Raw genomic sequence first — 17,935 nt, 5'->3', positions numbered from 1 at the left:
TTTGGACCTGTTTAAACGCAAGCAGTAAACTTATCTAATAGCGTGTGTCTGCTGTTTGAGATCCGACATGTTGCTTATCTCAGAGGGTTCAGTTTTGTCCTTCACATAAGTATCTTTTTTTGTCTCTGAATCTCCCTGAAGCTTGTTTGATGTATATACACCCTTACTTACTTGTCTTGCAACCTGCTGTTTCAATTGGAAAAAGGAGCAGGTGTATGTCTCAGGGAGTACATTAGTCCCCAGAGAAGTATTTCCTATGACTTGCATACTGCCCTGGGGAGCATCTATTTTATCCACTTTTGGCTATGATGCGTTCAAACTGCCTATTTTGCATGGTTGGTGTGTCTTCCGTACATGTGTAAATTATGGGATGAGCCTCCTACGGGACAATCCAATGAAAATCAGTGGACCCCGCTGCCTGGAATACAGCCCACACCTCCCGAGCCTTGCATTTGTCAAACATAAGTAGACCGGGAGGATTACAGACTAGAGTTTGCTTTTGGGGGAAAAACAAACAAACAAACAAAAAAACCCCTCAGCAATACAGTTTTTTGAATGAATTATGCAGGCAAAGAAACTAGGAAAGAAGAAATCTAGACTCTTTGCAGGAGTTTGGGTAGTGTAGCCATGGCGGTCCCGTAAGGAGGCCGTTTCTGATCAGGGTAGGTGCATGGCCAGTTTCAGAGCATCATGTGGGTCTTGCGGTTCGAGTGCTGGTGTGTGTCCGGATTGCCAGCTGCGAAGGAGAAGTGCACCAGGTTGGTTTGTAGTGTGTTCTTCTAAAGCTGTCCAAATCTGTTTGCCAGCATTTGGAGGCAGAAGCTCTTTGAAGGCAGGTGCTGCGGTGGCTTATTGTGCTAAAATAGAGCAAAAGCGGATGTGTGACCGTGACGTGCAGGACAAACTGGGCAGCCACTGTTTCTAAGCACCTACTCAGGGGAACCATCTAGCCCTTAATATGCTTTAATGAAGCATTTTATATTATAATAAAAAGGAATTATGTCTGATCAGTGAAGCTGGTGGGCTTGAAAGTGTTTAACAGAGGTACAAGGGGGTTGAGGCTGTACGAGACTGTATGGCATGGTGAGATACCACGTTTTGCTCGAGCTTTGAGCTTCCTGAACTTAAAAGAGAAAGTAAAGAACGTGCTAATTTTCTTCCTTGCTGTCTGTAACAATGCGATGATCCTGTTATCCCCCGTTACACTGCAGGGTGCGTTCTCAGTCGTCTCTCCCTATTACACAGACTTTCTCAACGCTTTAATTCCCTTAGAAAGAAAGTTAGTGAAACATCACTGCGTAACTGTATGATTGGTAACGTCTTTTTCTCATGCTGTACCCTGGAGGGTGTGTTAAGTCATCCATGTAATCCATGGATTTGCTGGTGATTTCATCCAGTATGGAAAGAGCAGTTTGCTACTTTGAGGGGTGTGCTTGTGTACATTTCCTTCTGTGTATTAAAAAGCCAGTTGTTATTAACTTCACCGCTGAATAAGTTTACCCATCCACACAAACGTGACAGCCAAGATGTTCGCGCCCATGTTGGTTTATTGCAGCGCGGATGTGTTCGTGATGAGCCCTACCTCATGATTTCTGACTGCGATAAAAGGTTTGTGTAATATTAAAGCCCCGGGCAGTCGAGTTGCTAGGTTTATAAACAAATACCTGCTTCACTCTAGGAACTGCCTTGGCAGGCCTGTTGCTGTTCACTGAAATCCAGATTTTGCGTATCCTTAAGTCCTCTCAAGATGTGAGAAAGATTCTCAAGATTCCTCTCAAGATTCCCCCCACTTGTCTTTTTTATAGTGAGGAAAAAAGCGGTTATCTAGTTGCCTGACTAAAAGCTTAAAACAAATACAGTATCATAGCTCTCAAATTCCAGAACTGTTTTGTAGTTGAGAGGCAGACTCCCGTCTGTAGGGGTTTTCGAGGACAGTGGTGTCTTCTGAGGCTCTGTCAGCTGGAGAGAAGGATGAGAGAGGCAGCAGGAACAGCAGTTTTGGGGCACCCTGTAAGATGCCTCCTGCCGTCACGCCGCAATGTCTTTCTGGGGCAGCCGCACAGAGCAGACTGGGTCTGAGGTGGCCGCGGCTCCCCAGGCCGCCCTGCCTGCGGGGAGCGGGGATCCTGGCCTGCCCTCCAGGACAAACGCTGCCTCCATCCGTGCTGGTGGCGAACAGAAGCTTAGCTGCGGGCAGGGTCTGAGCTCAAGAGCAAATACAAGCGTGTGATGCTGTAGCACGGGGCCAAACGCTCCTCTGACCTGGACAGAGTGGCTGTACGAGGGAGTCTGCTAGCAGGGGAGGCGTGGTGAGCAGTTGACCAAGTTCAGGTCACCTGTAGATTAAAACAATCTGGGCTAACACCTAGCAGATGAAAAATGTACTGAGCAGCAAAGTGTGCGGTGGTTCAGGGTATCCGCAGGCCTACTCGTCAGCTTGCTGAGTGGGCAAGACCCAAAGCCTTTCCTGCGTGTTAGATCAAGCCTTGAGCGAGCGACAGCGGAAGGGAGGACGAGGAGGTGGGTAGTGGGGTAACTGCACCCTGCCGAGGCATTTCCTCCCTAGACTGGAGTGGTGCAGACTGTGCTCTCAAGCCTTTCTCTTCGTGCTCAGGCATTGATGGTGTTCAATTTAGGGAGCGGAGAGTGTCGTCAGTGCCAGGAACATGATGATCGCCATCTTTTTTTTTTTTTTTTTAAGGCACGTCTCTGCTTGCAGGAGGAACGCGATCCTGACTTTCTCCCTTTTGAAGAAAGACCCTGAGCTGAGCACAGTTTTGTTTGAACAGCATGTTAATCCAGTGTCCCCTTTCTGTTCAGTTGCACAGCTTCCGACGATCACGGAGCAGTCTGACACACAGATCGCCTACCCCTTCGATGAGGACTTCACAATTACATGCGAAGCTAAAGGAAATCCACAGCCCACGTGAGTACTGCTTTCACCCAGAGAAGCAAGTAGGAGTTGAGTTTACTTTTAGCCTTTGCTGAACATTATCCTCCTTTGAGGAGGAAAGGAATAGCTGATGTTCAGTAACCTGCTCATAATCTTAAGGCTAGGTTAAGCTTTATGTTTCCAGTTAGGCCGTTCAGCTTTTATGGTTTGACCTTTTCCTCTCGTTCTGTAAATAGATATCAGCGTGCCTTTTTCTTGCTGGGAGATGTTTCGTTTCTTTAGTATATGTTAAGTTCACTCAGTGATTTACATGAGCGTGTCTAGGTCGTGCTGCAAAAGATATGAGGTGTGTAATGGTAATCAAAGAGTCCCAGCTGTTGTTCGGCCTTTTTCCACAGCAACCCTAAAAATACCAAACCCATTAAACCCGGTATTCAGAGATCACATTTGCATTTTATCAGATGCCTTGTCTATCCCTAACATCATCATAGCAGTGGTGGTGTTACAGATACAAACATAAGCAGTTATTCAAACAAATATAAGCAGTTCCAAAGATAAGCATAATGTATTTTATACTAGTATAAAAAAGAAAAAGATTTTTAATGAAAATGTGATTAACAAAAATGTTATAATAGAAGGTCTCCCTATGACCTCTGTGACTGTGGTATTGTATGGGCTAAATTAATAGCTAGTTTGCATGTCATTTTTGCTGCTTAAAACTGCAGGTCTTTTTTTTCTCTGCAACACAAGTTAAACTTGCTTTAAAAAGGCAATTGTTATTTTAATACCAAGATGATTTGACCATTTTTAAGTTGGCTGTGAATGGAGATCTGTAGCATGATAACAGATTTGCTTTGTTTCACTGTTTGTGAATGGATAAGTGAAAAATTTTCCAACATATTTAAATGTATGTATAGAGCTGGTTAGGCAGTAGAACTTCTACCAGGAACTTTAATCTTAATCCCAGATGAAAAGTGAAAGAAGTAAAATGAAACATGAAAAAAAAAAAGGCAGAATGACCTTTATTTGTCATTATCAGAATGCTTTGTTTCCATGCTTAGAATTAAACACTGAAATGTCAATTAGAGTGCATAATGCAAGTTTTAAACCCCACCACAGCCACCACAATGTTACCATCCCATCAGAATAAAACTAAAGGCAAAGCTGAATATTTTGGCCTTGCCTGTACTGTGAGGTGTGTGGGTCTTTCTGTGCTGTACGCTTGCATCCCTGCTCCACGTCAGGGTGAGGCAGAGGCACTGCTCTTCCCTCCCGTGTCGTCACCGTGCCTTTGCAAGGCGGTTTTACCAGTCCTGGTGAAGTGTTTGTTGACATCAACTTACTCTCTTAAAACATCGGAAAGTGGTAGTATATATTCCACTAAATACATGCTATTCTCTGATTTTTCTCTAATTTTGTCTCTGCTTTTCAATCCATTTAACGCAATTTCAGGTCATATGAGATTTTCAGATAGGTAAATCCCAATACTTAAACATTCGTCAAAATCACGTCCCAGTAGCATCAAAACTACAAGACCAGGAGAAACCTCAGTTTCTCCTGGGTTCAGCTCTGGTACCTCCTGCCGTTGGTGAAAATGGTTCCTATCAGTCCGTGCCGGTCAGAAGTGCTAGGAACTGTCTAATGCATATGGCTTTTTCTCAAACCTGTCATTTCTTTCAGTGTGTGGCTCCAACTTTATCTTTCATTTGTTGTCCTTGCCCTAAGCTTTGTATTCTTATTTCATGTCACAATCACTTATCCAAAAGTAAAGGGTCCAGTAGGAGAGACATGCCCAATAGCTAGCCCAGGTTATGGTAACACGCTGTTCATTTTGGCAGCCAACTCTGACCTTATAACCAGTTTTGCCTTTTACTTTAATACTGGACCCGTCTTTACCAGTGTTTTCATATGCCCTGTATTCTGTGAGCTGTCCTTTCTAATCATTGTATTATTTTTCAGTTTCAACTGGACTAAGGATGGAAAACCGTTCGATTTATCGTCTGACCCTCGGATACTTACATTTAACAATTCTGGAACATTTGTGATTCAAAACCATGGGATCATCACTCATTTCCAAGGGAAATACCGTTGCTACGCATCCAATGCACTGGGAACTGCCATGTCAGAAGAAATTGAACTTATTGTTCCAAGTAAGGGCTTTGTATTTGTTTGTGGTTTGTTTTTTTTTTTAAGGTGGAAAACTGTATTTCCTCAAATTAAATGGGAAAGGACTAGTTGCTAACATGGAATATAGGAAAATGTGTGTTGTTTCATGTTCACTGAACATTGGAAGGAAAAGTATTAAGGGCTCCCTGGAATAACTTGATTTTCATTTTCCATAGCTGTATGAGAATCTCTAGAGAAAACGCTCAAAAGTTTTAAATTCAGTACCCTTCATTTTATTAGCTTCTTAGGCAAATAGGGTTTGAGAACATTATTTTAGGGATAGCTTTGCCATTCTTCTGATTTGCTTAGTGAGATTTTGCAGGACAAGCCTTTTGAGATTTCAGTGCTGTATCGCCACAGCTGTCCAACCCTGTCATGAACGACAGGGTAGTAAAGCATCCTCACCTTGACGTAATACCCTAATTTGATGAATTTTCCTAGATTTTAGTGACGGCAGAATTGCGAGGGGCTCACCCCTTAAAACCATCGTCTGGGAATTCTGATATAACTAGCAGTTCAGCTGCTTTTAAATTAATCTGCCAAGTAATACGAGGCTGGCTGTCTCCTTCCCAGCCTCAGTAAGGGCATCCCTAGACTGCTGTGGTGGGGAGGCTCAGACTTTGCTAGCTGAAGGGCAGCAGCGTGACCGCAGCCTGACCGCATTGCTTTCTGGCCTGGAGTTGATGCAGCAGTCCCAAGCTATTTCCACAAAATTCCTGACTCCTGTTTTTGAGGGGGGAAATCTGAATGACAGACTCTGAATGCAAAAATTCAGACGCCACCACTGAACTGCAACCCCTTGTAGGTTTTCTAGCAGTGATGCTGATGCTCCCTACCTACTTTAATTAGTACAAGAGCAACTAGGTAAATTATGTGTATATTTTCCCAGCTATATTAATTTTGAAAACATTTATTGTTTTCCTCTGCTTGCTGAATACCGTCTACCAACCTTTATCTCTAGAGGGTAGGCCAGTGGGTAAATTAGTATAAACTTTTTAATAGCCATCTCAGGAGAACTGAACGTTCGATGACAGAAAATTATTTGCTTTGACTTGACTATTTAAACGCCTTTATAAAGCACGTGCTTTGTCTGTTTCATAAAACCCATAAGAATTGTTTTCTGATTTGCATTTGCTTAAAGCCTCCATTTGCTTTCTTGATGCTACCGCTTCTCTTGGCTCTTTCTGTAAAGAAGAAAGCATAAATATTGATGAGAGTTGCAGTCAGATAAGTTCTGTACCTAACGTAGCCAGGGAAAATTTGTTTGTGAGCTGATGTCAATACACCAACAAAATAAATTTCGCTATTTGGAGAGGTGAAATAGGATTTCAGGGATAACAGAAAAAATGGCAGAGTAGCCATCCTAATCGCAGTACAGCTACTGCTTTCAGTATTAACTGTTCAAGAAAGATAGAAATAATGGCGTAGATCATGAATTAGTGTTGCACATTGAAAATGTAGCAGGCAATAATGGAATAAGAAATAATTGTCAGAGAAAGGAAAATTGGTTTGAGTCAAATCACTTTGGGGAATTATTGTAAAAGGCATTTTGGGTAAACGAAAGTTAAATTTGAAGTGATCTCTCTCTAGTACTAGAGAAGTCTATTTGGAAAAGAATTAGGGATCATACGATACTTTGACTTTGTAAATGTTCATTGGAAAACAAATGCTGCTGGGAGTTGTAGGACTCTAGGATTTCAGCTTGGCAACTGGGAACGAGTGCCCCAATATCGGGGGGCCAGTGTGGTCTCCATGCCAGAGCTCTGCAGCGTGAAAGCTGCAGCTGGGGGTGGGAAGGGAGAAGTAGCAGCCTGTTACTGCAGAACAGCAGACGAGACCAATGCCTGAAAGGTCAAGGGGAAGTGATCCAATTAACCCTAGGTTCATTAGTCTGATGTCAGTGGCGTTCAGGGTTTGGCACAAAAGGGGAAAACATTAAGGACATGGAAATAAATGGTAAATGAGCTCAAAAATGTGATAAGGAGAGTTTCTGATCATATAAGGGAGGCCTTCCGTTATTAGCATAGAGGAAAGCAGAAGGAGATTTGGGTGATTTTGAGGATCAGGGGTTATAGAAGTGGGATGAAATGTACTGTTACAAAGCGCAAGGTTGTGTAGTTAGGCATCAGTTGGAACAACGTTGCTGCAAGCAGCTTTGTACCAATAAATGTAAGCACTTGTGGTCTGGATGTGACAGAGGAAGACGAAGACAAAATCTTGTATAAAACAATCAGAGGATGCATGGGTATCCTAAAGTGCAAGCTGGAGAAACTTCACCTGGAACACTGGTCACCCTGTCAGAAAAATGACCTCACCTGGGAGAGGGGCAGACAACTAGTAGGATCTGATCATGGGAATGGCTTGTATATGAAGAAGAAACTAAGAGAATTGCAAAAATTAAACTTCAGCAGCTACAGAAAGCTGCTTTTAGTAACTCAGCGAAGAAGAAATAGGCTATGCGAAACATGCACAGCAATTTTTACCGTGTGTCTGTCATAGGAAATAAACCTGAGAAAAGTACTCCAGGCATAGCCATGGGTGGCAGGGTCTGTGGCACCATGGTCGCCTTGGGACTAAGACATGTTGCAGAGGCTGTCAGGTTTACTGGGAGAAGACTGCAGGAAGAATGCGTGTACATGTATTGTTGTGAGCATTCCTCATGAAAGACTCATGAAAGATTTATTTTTCTTCTGACCAGTTTTTTGGACTTTTCCTTGGGAAATGTATTTCACATTACATTGTGTTGCATAGTAGTCTCTGAAGCATCTTGATACTCGGTGAGGAATTACCAGGATTGCATATATGACTATATAGTTTAGTCTCCACCAACTTGCAGTTGCTTTAAGGGAATAGCATTCCTTCGTAGAGGAGAATTGCACAAAAGGTAAGCTCCACAGGTAGGACACTGCAGCCGTGTACCCCCTGTCAACTGGAGTTTGAAGCAGGATCAGAAGAGCAGTGCAGTTACCCAGAGCTTTGGACAGGATGTAACTACTCGCTTTGGTATCTGGCCAGGGCAGTGGGGTTAATGCTTCTCTTAAGAAAAGTATCTCAGACTCATTAATTTTTGAAAGGGTTCGAGACCTCAGTGTTACGTTTCAGGGAAAGCATGTCACCTCTAGCAGCAGAATATTCTGATACTACAATGCTGCGTTGTTACTGAACCAAAAAGACGCCTAAAAATGGAAGACAAGAACTGACGGCTGTCTGTATCTTGGATTACTGGTTCTGTACTCAAAATAGATAGTTTTTGCTTTTAATGAAAGCCTGTCTATATGTCAATTTGAGCTGAACAAAATTTCCTTTACTACTACTTCTACTCCCTGCTTCTATATGGGGAGTGCGGTCCTGGTTTTGTTGCTGTGCTGACCCAGGTTGGTCACAGACAATTACAGGGTGGTTTTTGAGCTCTGACTCGGGTATCGGAGCACCTCTACTTTGGAGGTGCTTCCTTCAAACGTGGCAGATTTCAAACAGAGCAGCTTCCTTTTAGATGAGACTTAACTGTAGTGGGTTTTTTTTTTCTAACCAGTGGAATTGAGCAAAGCAGTTTGTTATTTCCCCATTGATTAATTTCAAATGCCAGTGAATACATATGTGAAAGGTGCGTGGAAAATGTTGAAAATAAATTTCTGTCATTCTTCTGTTGTTTATCATTTGAAACTTTTCCAGTTTCTGGATCTGTTGCGTCCATCTTTACCTTTGTTTCTTAGTCTGAGGTTAGCCAAAGATGGTACCTAATTTGAGTAGATTAATTAAACAACAGTGGGGGTAGTGCACAACAGGTAACATTGAGAGGGTGGAAGGAAGGTGGCTGTAGAATGTGAGAGGAATTTCAGTACTAATAAATGTAAAACCCTAAGTAGAGAAAATAAATAAATGATACAGATAGTTTATGGGAGGGTTTTACCCGACTCCCTCTGTTCTTAAGGCACATTGACCTTTATTCATACTCTTCTACTACTTTATTTAACTGTGCCTGTATTCGCTGCAAATTAAATCAGGATTCAGAGAGTAATAAAAAGACACCTTTGATATTGTAAAGTGCTGGATAGCCTACAACTCTCGTCAAGTGAAAGAGAGCTGCTGGTGCACAGAACCCCTGTAAATTAAGCAAGCCCTGACATAGAAGAGTTTGGGATAAATTAACTCTATTCACCAGTAAGTATTGAAGCCAAGACTGATCCATGTGAGATCACTACATGCATTCACGGTAATGATGCAGAGGTTGCAGAGCTTTGCCAGCGGTATTCAAGTAAAATGTAAGCTACTTGGCAAGTCACTATGCCGATGAAGTAAAACAAAACAAAACAAAAAAAAAATCAAGTCAGACCTTCCGACTAGGTTAGTTTTTTTCATAAATTACGTTTACAACTGCAGAAGTAGAATACCGGGTTTGTGAGGAAAGTAAGTTTGCTGCTGACAAGGAGAGCAAAAGGTTATTTACGCTCAGCAGACAGTCCAGGAAAGCAATAGAAATGTCAGCAGAAATGATCATTAAATGTCACCCACATAATGAAAATACCACACCTCCCCTATATATGATGACATTAAGGAGAATGGGGATGAATAGAGTCTCAGGATCTGCGTACATTTTGTATCTTTGACAAAGTTTAGCTTGTTACAAGATACATGCAGAATGAAAATGAATTAAAATGAAGAGAACATAGACACCACCTACCCTCCTCCTGTATTTTGAGGAATTTGTTACTTGAATTACTGAGTAGCCCCAGTGCCAGAAGAAGGAGCAAAAGTACAATTTAAACGTCATTAATTAACTTAGTGTGAAAGACCCTTCACAGCAGACTGCAGTAAAGATTACGCTGAGTATTTCTGAATCGTTGCTCTGAAAGGCTGAAGATGTGAGGCTGGAAACATAGCCTAAACATAAAATTACCCAGTGGCAACCAGCGCTGCGTTAATAATGTCAGTTCTACACTGCCCAAAGAAAGCGAAATCGGCATTTAATATTCCAAAATATTGATGAATATTGTGAAGTAACTAAAAGATACCGAATAACTATTAAAATCGGAGATCTCAGTAACACACTTTGTGAAGGCGTTCACTACAGCACACTCGTTTTATGGAAGAGAAAACAGAAGAGAGTAACGTGCTGAGCATTTGCACACTGTGCAAATAATAAGACTTAAGTCTCCTGCCTCCTAAACCAGCGTCTAGACTTTTGACAGCTTTCCCGGCCAACTAAATCGTTGGGATCGTTCTGACTGTTGCCAGGGCCCATAGTTCTAGGAAGAGTGGTAAAGAGAGATTGACACCCAGTGAGAGACCATCACTGACTCCATCATAAAAGCTTCTTTGAAGGCGAGTGGAGTGACTGCCGCGGTCTCGTGGACAGCCAGGCTTTCCTGGCTTCTTCAGTGGAACGCAGCAATTAAAAAAGCCATAAGTAAGCAGAGTTACGTCTCATGAACAGTTCAAAGGCTGCAGTGAAAATTGCAGATTTAACTACTGCATAGGCTACATGGACCAGAATAGAAGCTGATGCACTGAGATGAGTACTGGGAACTGCCCAAGCTGTATTCGGTACGCAGCTCATGCAGTCGGTGACTGTAAGTCGCTGTTGTGATTCTCTGATATGTTGGGCTGTTCACTGGACAGGTTAAAGATTAACCTGGGGGCTGATGTGTGGAACAGACAGGTGAACGTTTACTGATGAAAGTGTCTGAGGAGCTGGGGGGTTTCCAGGATGTAGAAATTTCTTGACTCTGTCCACTTTTCCCTCATCCTTATATCCTTTAAGGATTTCTCTACCTGGAAAAAACTTAAGGCTGTCCATTACAGGTCAGACCAAATAACCACATAGCCCAAATTTAAGAGTCCAAAAGCAGAGGAAAGGTTATAAAAACAGACCTAGTGTATAGAGATATTTTCCTGCGATAGTTTCCCAAAATACTTGTTAATTGTTAATGTACTGGAATGAGCTCACTCCCAGTTTATACCAGATTATGGTAGAGACCAGACACAGTGGTCCCAAGAATTTAGACAGTTTCCTGGAAAAATCCTTCTCCTTCTCTACTTCAACTTTTAACACTTTACATGTGAAATACCAAATCCAGTACACTCCGTTCTCACATAAACTGGTATAAATTATCCAGTGCGCTCCCTTCTCGTGTAAAACAGTATAAATTCATGGAGTCAGGACAGTTACAGGTGTGTAAAACCACTGTAATTGATAGGAGTAGGGCAAGAACTAAGTAACAGAACTAAACGTGCTGATCGTTACCTGAATAAATCTAAAGTAATCCTGCTGAGGACCAAAGTACTGTGACTCAGGTTGACACATTGCAGAATCTATACTTCTAAACTCAAATTAGGTTTCTATTTTGTATGGTATTGGTCTCCCTTCTGTTTTCTTTTTCATTGAGAAATGACATTTTCTGAATGGATAAAAAGTAGGAGGGAGTGAGCCAGCCTCCTTCCCGAAGTTTCTCTCAGCCAACTTAATTTCTCAGCCTAATCTCAAGCACAGTTTGGTCATTAAACTTTGAGTCACACAAGGGATTAAACCGAGCCTGGTTCATTATTCAAATGACTGGACACTGATAATCTTTCATTTTCTTAGTTTACCCGCTGTCAAAGCAATGTGGCTCTGCTCTTGGAGTGCCGTACAGTCTTCAAGATGCAGCTTTGACAGGGCGATTTGGAGAGCTTTACGTGCCACAGTGAGCTTTTAGAGGATGTTTTTGCACCCCAGAAGGCAGGTGTGCAGTTTTTCATCTTCCCCATGGCTGTTCTATGCGTCACTCGATCGCTTGCGTGGCGAGAGCATCCGCCTGCTGGCGTTTCAGCAAGCCTTTTGCAGAATCGTTAAGTAATGTTGTTCTCCCCTGTGTCATGGGTACGTGAGCTGCAGTACTTGGAGCTGTGCTCGATTCTCCGGCCCCTCATTATAGCTGTGTGTGGGGAATTGCATGAAAGATTGACATGACAGCTTTAATGGTATCACTGCAGAGAGATCAATTGGTTGTAAATTTTACAGTGTCTGTGTGCTGCGTTGATAACTCCATACAGTATTAAACACTTTCATCATACAATTAATCTTGTATAATACTTCCTGGCTTAATTCGGATGTGATAGTTTCTGTGATCAGTCACAAATCAGTAGTGATTGATTCTGAAAAGTATCCTCTAATTACAACAGAGGAGTACTGCAAAAAATGTTGCCTACATATACGTGTTAAAGACTTTTAACGTGCAGGAGCCAAAGTGCAATATGATATTTGCTTCTGAGTCTCAGTAAATCTCCTGCAGAATTCAGAAGCAGTTCTCTTTCTAGTCATTGAGACAGATTGGGTCTCTGCATGTAAATCAGTGGGACATTGGCCTAAACTTCAACTTAATATGGTTGTCAGAAGAATTTGGCTCAGGAAATCATCACGAAAGCTGAATTTTCCTCTCTTGCAAAACTTCAGTGGTTCAAAATACTCCCAAGTTCTGCACTGTGGGAAAATCAAGATTTTTCAATGGTTTTCACAAAGAATGAAGCAAAACAAAACAGCATGGAAGAACCCAGAAGACCTGATCACCTTGTGGTTCAAGTATCTGTTAAAGATGTTCAGGTTCAAGTTCCTGCTTCCCCCGATTGGGAGCAGAGGTAAAAGTCTGGGCCATATTGAGTCATACTGTGTTGACTCTAAGACTAAAATTTTTCACTCTCCTGGGTTGGGACTTAGTATCTTTTTGCATAATTCTGTAATTATTGGTAAAGAAACAGATGGAAGAGACCAGTGGTTGTGGTACCCAGCAAGGATCTTGGAGACCTGGATTTAGTCTTTATGCCATATCAGGCAGAAAAGGGGTTTGAACAGGAGTTCCCAGTGTCGTAGGCGAGCGATCTGACTGTTAGTCTGTTTGCTGATCTCCTTGTTTTGCTGTCTCTAGTCCGAGATCCCCTATCCTTCACCTGCTCCTGATTTCTTAAAGTTGTAGTGAAAGCAATGTGCTGCTGGGAAAAATGAGCAAGTTTTAGATCAACAAGTCTACTTTTTTCCTACTGGAAAATGTTCCAGCTCTCCAGCAGTTAGCAGATGCACTTTCTAGGGCTTGAAGAGTGCAGGTTATTGAAGGTATTGGATTTGATTGTATTGTTCCCTGTATTATCTGAAATTTCACCTCTAGGGTGGGTGATGTTCATTAGCCTGTCCAAAGAATTCATAATGTACTAATAATCTAATTACTTTCTCGAGATTAAATCTATGCACAATCAGCAGCCAGGCAATCCACATTATTGTGATTGCCTGTTATTACTATATCATTTACTAATATCCAGGAAAGTACCATGATGTATGAAGTCTTCTCAGAGGAGGTGCCGTGTTTCTGCCCCTCTGTGCTGTTTTGGTGTGTGCTGGTAGAAGGGACGCTCGGCGTCGGCCTCGTCCTGCCCACGGGCCCCTGTGCCGCGCAACCGTGTCGTAGGGCTTTGGAAGGCAAATCGCGGAGCCTGACCCTGCCCTCCACTAACCCGGTGAGTTAGGGCCAATAGTATTAATATTTAGGGGGCAGAAAGGGGCATGCTAAATAGTTAGGCCTTCAAAACGATATAACCCTTACTATCTACTGCTTCAGTTTCTTTTTTATAGATGGGAAATCTTACCAAAAGTGGTCTACCACTGCTCAGATGAATTCCTGTAAGACCGGACGTTGTAGCTATCCTGTAGGGCTGCTGTCCCACTAACTTCTTAGATTTTTTTATTCTCTGTCGGATTTCCCTTTCATGTCCTGAACACCAAGACGGCAATTTTTGCCGTGCTGGTTTGGTTCAGGGCAGCCAGGATGCTTTCGTTCTTTTGCTGTTGAGTTGCTGTTAATTTTGCTGTTTAATGCAGTTGCCTGAACTGAAACTTTCACTAGTTTGAACTTGCCTGGGATGAAAGCAAAGACAGTGTCCGCCCTGAAACTGTCTCAGCTAAATTTGTTTAAGGAGTGGTTGCTTTTTGCAGGTTAATTTGTTCGCAGTAATCTCTTAACGGCAGCTTTCCAGCGTGTAGCTTGGTGTGGGCTTGAGATGAGCTCCGCTTCCTTTCTGCACGGGTGCAATCCTGTCGCCTTTGGGACTGCGGAGATTGGCTGGGTCGCCTAGGCTTGGCTAGCTCGGCTCAAGCTTGGGCTGACGCCTCTCTGTAGATGGCGGATGGTCGCTTCTTCTTCGTACTTGCACACAGCCCGCTGACATCAGCGTTGACTCTCTTGGCTCTAAGTGTTTAATCAAGTCCTTGATCCATTAATTACTTTAATCTATATTTAAGCCTAAATAATGCCAGCCTTGTGCACCCGTGAGTATTATTTGTGTAAAGCCGGTCTCCGCATCTTGCAGGACAAGCTCGCTAAGGAAGCCTGCAGGTCTGCACAGCAACAGTTTTACACTTGAGGGGACGAGGAGGCAATACTGCTTTTTTATCGTACTGTATTGATTCTGACGAGAGATAAGAGTCCAGGCACCAGCCAGAATAGTTGCCTGATGACTGCCATCACTTGTATTGACTTGCAGTGGCTCCGTGGGAACCATTTTTTTAGTCAAGATTTTGCAGAACATACTGTACTACCAGCCTATTTTCTGCTCTCCAGCAAGCAGCCAGGGATCCAGCAGCATACCCTCATCTGTGCCCATCTTAGGCTCAGGCTCTGGATCTGTAAGGCCTTGAGCTTTCCCTTCCAAACAGTACGTGCAGATGGACTAGAGAAAACCTTTGAAAATAAATACATTAAAATGAAGTCTAACCAAAGCTGTTATGGACATTACAGACAAAGGTTAAACACGAGCCAGGCTTTTGATACAGCAACTTTTGTACTTTATGAATGAGGAGTGCTACCAGAGATTTCTTACTGTTAATAAACTGCATTGTTACTGTAGGCCATTAGATAAATAGTAGCGGCAACTAAAGGCAGAGAATGCAAATGTAAAGTAAATATTTTATCAGGACGTATGTTAAGGGAGGAGCAAAAGGCAAAATTTTAAAGGATAACAATAAAGAGGAACTTTTTTTCCTTCTACATAGGTGTGCCAAAATTCCCAAAAGAAAAAATCGAGCCCCTGGATGTGGAGCATGGTGATTCTGTGATTTTGCATTGTAACCCCCCGAAAGGCATCCCACCATTGCATATCTATTGGATGAATATTGGTAAGTAATCAATTTGCACACAACTCACATGCAGAGAGTCAAAACATTTGTCTTCAGGAGCAGTTTCATTCGATGTACGTAAGTGATGAGAATAATAATTGTGCAAGTGCTTAGGAAAAAGATCTGGAAACTGAAAAGTAAAATGTTAAAACGGTGAATGGAGATATGTTTTTACATAACACTCCGTTAAATTGTAGAGTGCATTTGCACAACTTATTATTAAATCCGTGAGTGCAGGTGGATTAAAAATCAGCTGATGAATCTGCCAGTAATGAGGCCCAGTGCATTTCCAGTGGAGAGGGCAAAATGTAGCAAAATATGTGTTTCTGTCATTATTTTTTTTCTCTCTGCCTAAACTAATGGTTAATTTATGACATGAAGAAAAAAAATCTGTCAGGTATGCATAATTAGTTCTTTGAGGATTTCTCTCGCATTCTTCTTTAGCATTTGTATTCTGTAGGAATTTCTCGCTTGTGAGAAGCAGAAGTAACTCAGATTGCCTTCACGACACTCGGGGTTTGTTTCTAGTGCTGACCAAGTAATTTCAGAGACAGGATGCCAGATTAAACCTCTGATCTTATAAGGCAGTCTCTCTACTCCTGACATACATCTTTCGCACAGACCTCCATTTGGCCAGATCACCAACGAGACAATGCAATAGCCTGAGTGAATGCTAACACTTGCTTGCTGTAATCTGTAATACAGATCATCTATAGTACTGAATCTATAATGCAGAAGAACAAGTGCCTGGGAAACTAGCTATAGGAGCAAGCTATGAATGGTGACCTCCATATCAGCATTGCAGCCCTTTGAGTCATTGAAAGGTGCTGGAATTATCCTTTGACCTGACCAGGAACTTGGTACTCAGTGCTGTATGTTGAAGATCGGGAAATAACTCACTGGTTAGGCTGGGCCTTCTGCCTCTCTTGCGTCAAAGTTATATTTTCCATCTGGAAGCAAACATAGGACAGGAAAGTATTAGTAGTCATAGTGGTGAAACAGCTGAGTATCATTACCATATCATAATTATTTTTTCTTGCTAGATTTGCAGCACATTCCGCAAGATGAAAGGGTCTCCATGAGCCTTAAGGGAGATCTCTACTTTGCAAATGTGGAAGAAAATGACAGTCGAAGTGATTATTGTTGCTTTGCAGCGTTTCCAAGACTGAGGACGATTGTACAGAAAATGCCAATGACACTGAAGGTTTCCCGTTGTAAGTCTGTAGATGAGTGGTTTCTTGCTTTCGTGTTTTTTTCTTTTTTTAACTCCCCAGGTGTCAGCAGAGGCAGATGTGTGCCTTGTGTCTCTGATATGATTCTCTCTGAAGATAATACGTGTTACTGTGTTTATTCCTGCGTTATTAACCTTACTCTAAGGGCTAAGTCCAACTGATAAAAGCTTTTTGCACCCCCACAAATGCCCGTCTTCCTCCTGTTCTCCCCGAAAGGTAATGATGATGAATTTGGGAAGTCTGTAGTCCAGTGGGTCACCAGCTGGGCTTCACCGGGCCTTGAAGCATCTTACGTGGCCTCCTTCTCCACGAGCTTAGTGATGAGGCTGGGAAGCATGATGTTAGGGACCAGCTCGGGTGTCCCATCAGTGGGAGTTTGTCACTGGCTGGCAGGATGTCAGAGAGCTTGAAAGGAGCTTCATTGAGCCTGTAGTTCAGGGTTTGTTCCTGACCGTGTGCTCAGTTGCAGAGGGCTCTTTGCCTTGCCTTTCACTGTGTGTCAGTTAAGGTGAATATCACCAGGAGGCGCAGATGTCGCTGCCCTCTCCTCTAAGGAGAAAACGCCTGCTGTTTAGTAACAAGCCCTGTAGACCATTTTATGGCCCTCCCTTGGCAGTGGCTTCTGTGACGTTCCAGGCTAGTCCCTTCCCGGGCAGAAGCAAAATAAAATCTTGTTTGCAGGCTGCCTCTGTTAAAACTCTGTCAAAGGATTGAACAGCCATAGTGACACAAGAGACATTTCCGTTTCCTTGATGAAATACTGAGTATGGAATAGTCAACTGCTTTCCAGTTCTTGGGTTTTCTTTTTATAGCATCTCTGTGTTTCTGTAGGCTACAAGGACCCTAATCATTTTGAATCTAGTCAGATTGCAGACTTGCGTAAAAGGTGGTTTCAGGGACTGTCCCTGCACCTGGGTCTCCCTGGGAGTGTTGTGGGCTTTGTGATCCCGTCTTCATATGCGTGTGCCTTGTGCTTGTGTGTATGTGTCTGCTGCTGTATCAAGCTGCTAATTCAAGCTGTGCAAAGAACAAGCCGCCTGAATACATGGGGTGTACGGGAACGGGCTGAGAAACGAAGGACGGGAGTACACATATTCAGAAAGGACAAAGCAGCGTTTTAGGCCACAACCTCAGCTGCATTACATCAGCGAAGCCCTACAGAAGCCAGTGGATCTCAGGCAGCTTATACTGGCTGGAGATCCATCCCTTTTTGCTTGAATTTCTTTCAGTTGTAATAGTTTCTAGTATTGCTTTTAGCACTAGTTTAGGCTTCCTGTGCCCTTAATATCAACCTTCTGTTTCACTAATGCTTCTGACCTTTGGGGCTTATGTAGCCCAGAAAGCCAAGGATATTTTCCTTCCCAAATGAAAGCCTTAATATTTAATACATGATTTTGAGAGCATTCTTGTTGGGATGAAAAGATAAAGAATTAATACTGGGTTTGTATATCTTAATACTTGCTTAAACCATATCTTAGGATAATAATTTTGTGAAAAATATCAAAA

At 42.5% G+C, this 17,935-nt stretch overlaps 1 protein-coding gene across 18 annotated transcripts in view; it reads left to right on the top strand.

Annotated features, from left to right (window-relative positions):
- CHL1 (cell adhesion molecule L1 like) overlaps positions 1-17,935 on the top strand; it is a 318,808-nt gene that overhangs the window by 251,901 nt on the left and 48,972 nt on the right. For all 18 annotated transcript variants that reach the window (XM_068960377.1, XM_068960380.1, XM_068960374.1 and 15 more), the window contains 4 exons: positions 2,821-2,926; positions 4,853-5,043; positions 15,075-15,197; positions 16,241-16,411. In XM_068960377.1, the coding sequence (XP_068816478.1) occupies positions 2,821-2,926; positions 4,853-5,043; positions 15,075-15,197; positions 16,241-16,411 (591 nt within the window). The remainder of the gene's footprint in view (positions 1-2,820; positions 2,927-4,852; positions 5,044-15,074; positions 15,198-16,240; positions 16,412-17,935) is intronic.

Source organism: Struthio camelus, chromosome 14 (assembly GCF_040807025.1).
Source record: "Struthio camelus isolate bStrCam1 chromosome 14, bStrCam1.hap1, whole genome shotgun sequence".
Lineage (NCBI taxonomy): Eukaryota > Metazoa > Chordata > Aves > Struthioniformes > Struthionidae > Struthio > Struthio camelus.
The sequence above is the reverse complement of the archived record's forward strand: the minus strand, read 5'-3'. Positions and strand labels throughout refer to the sequence as shown.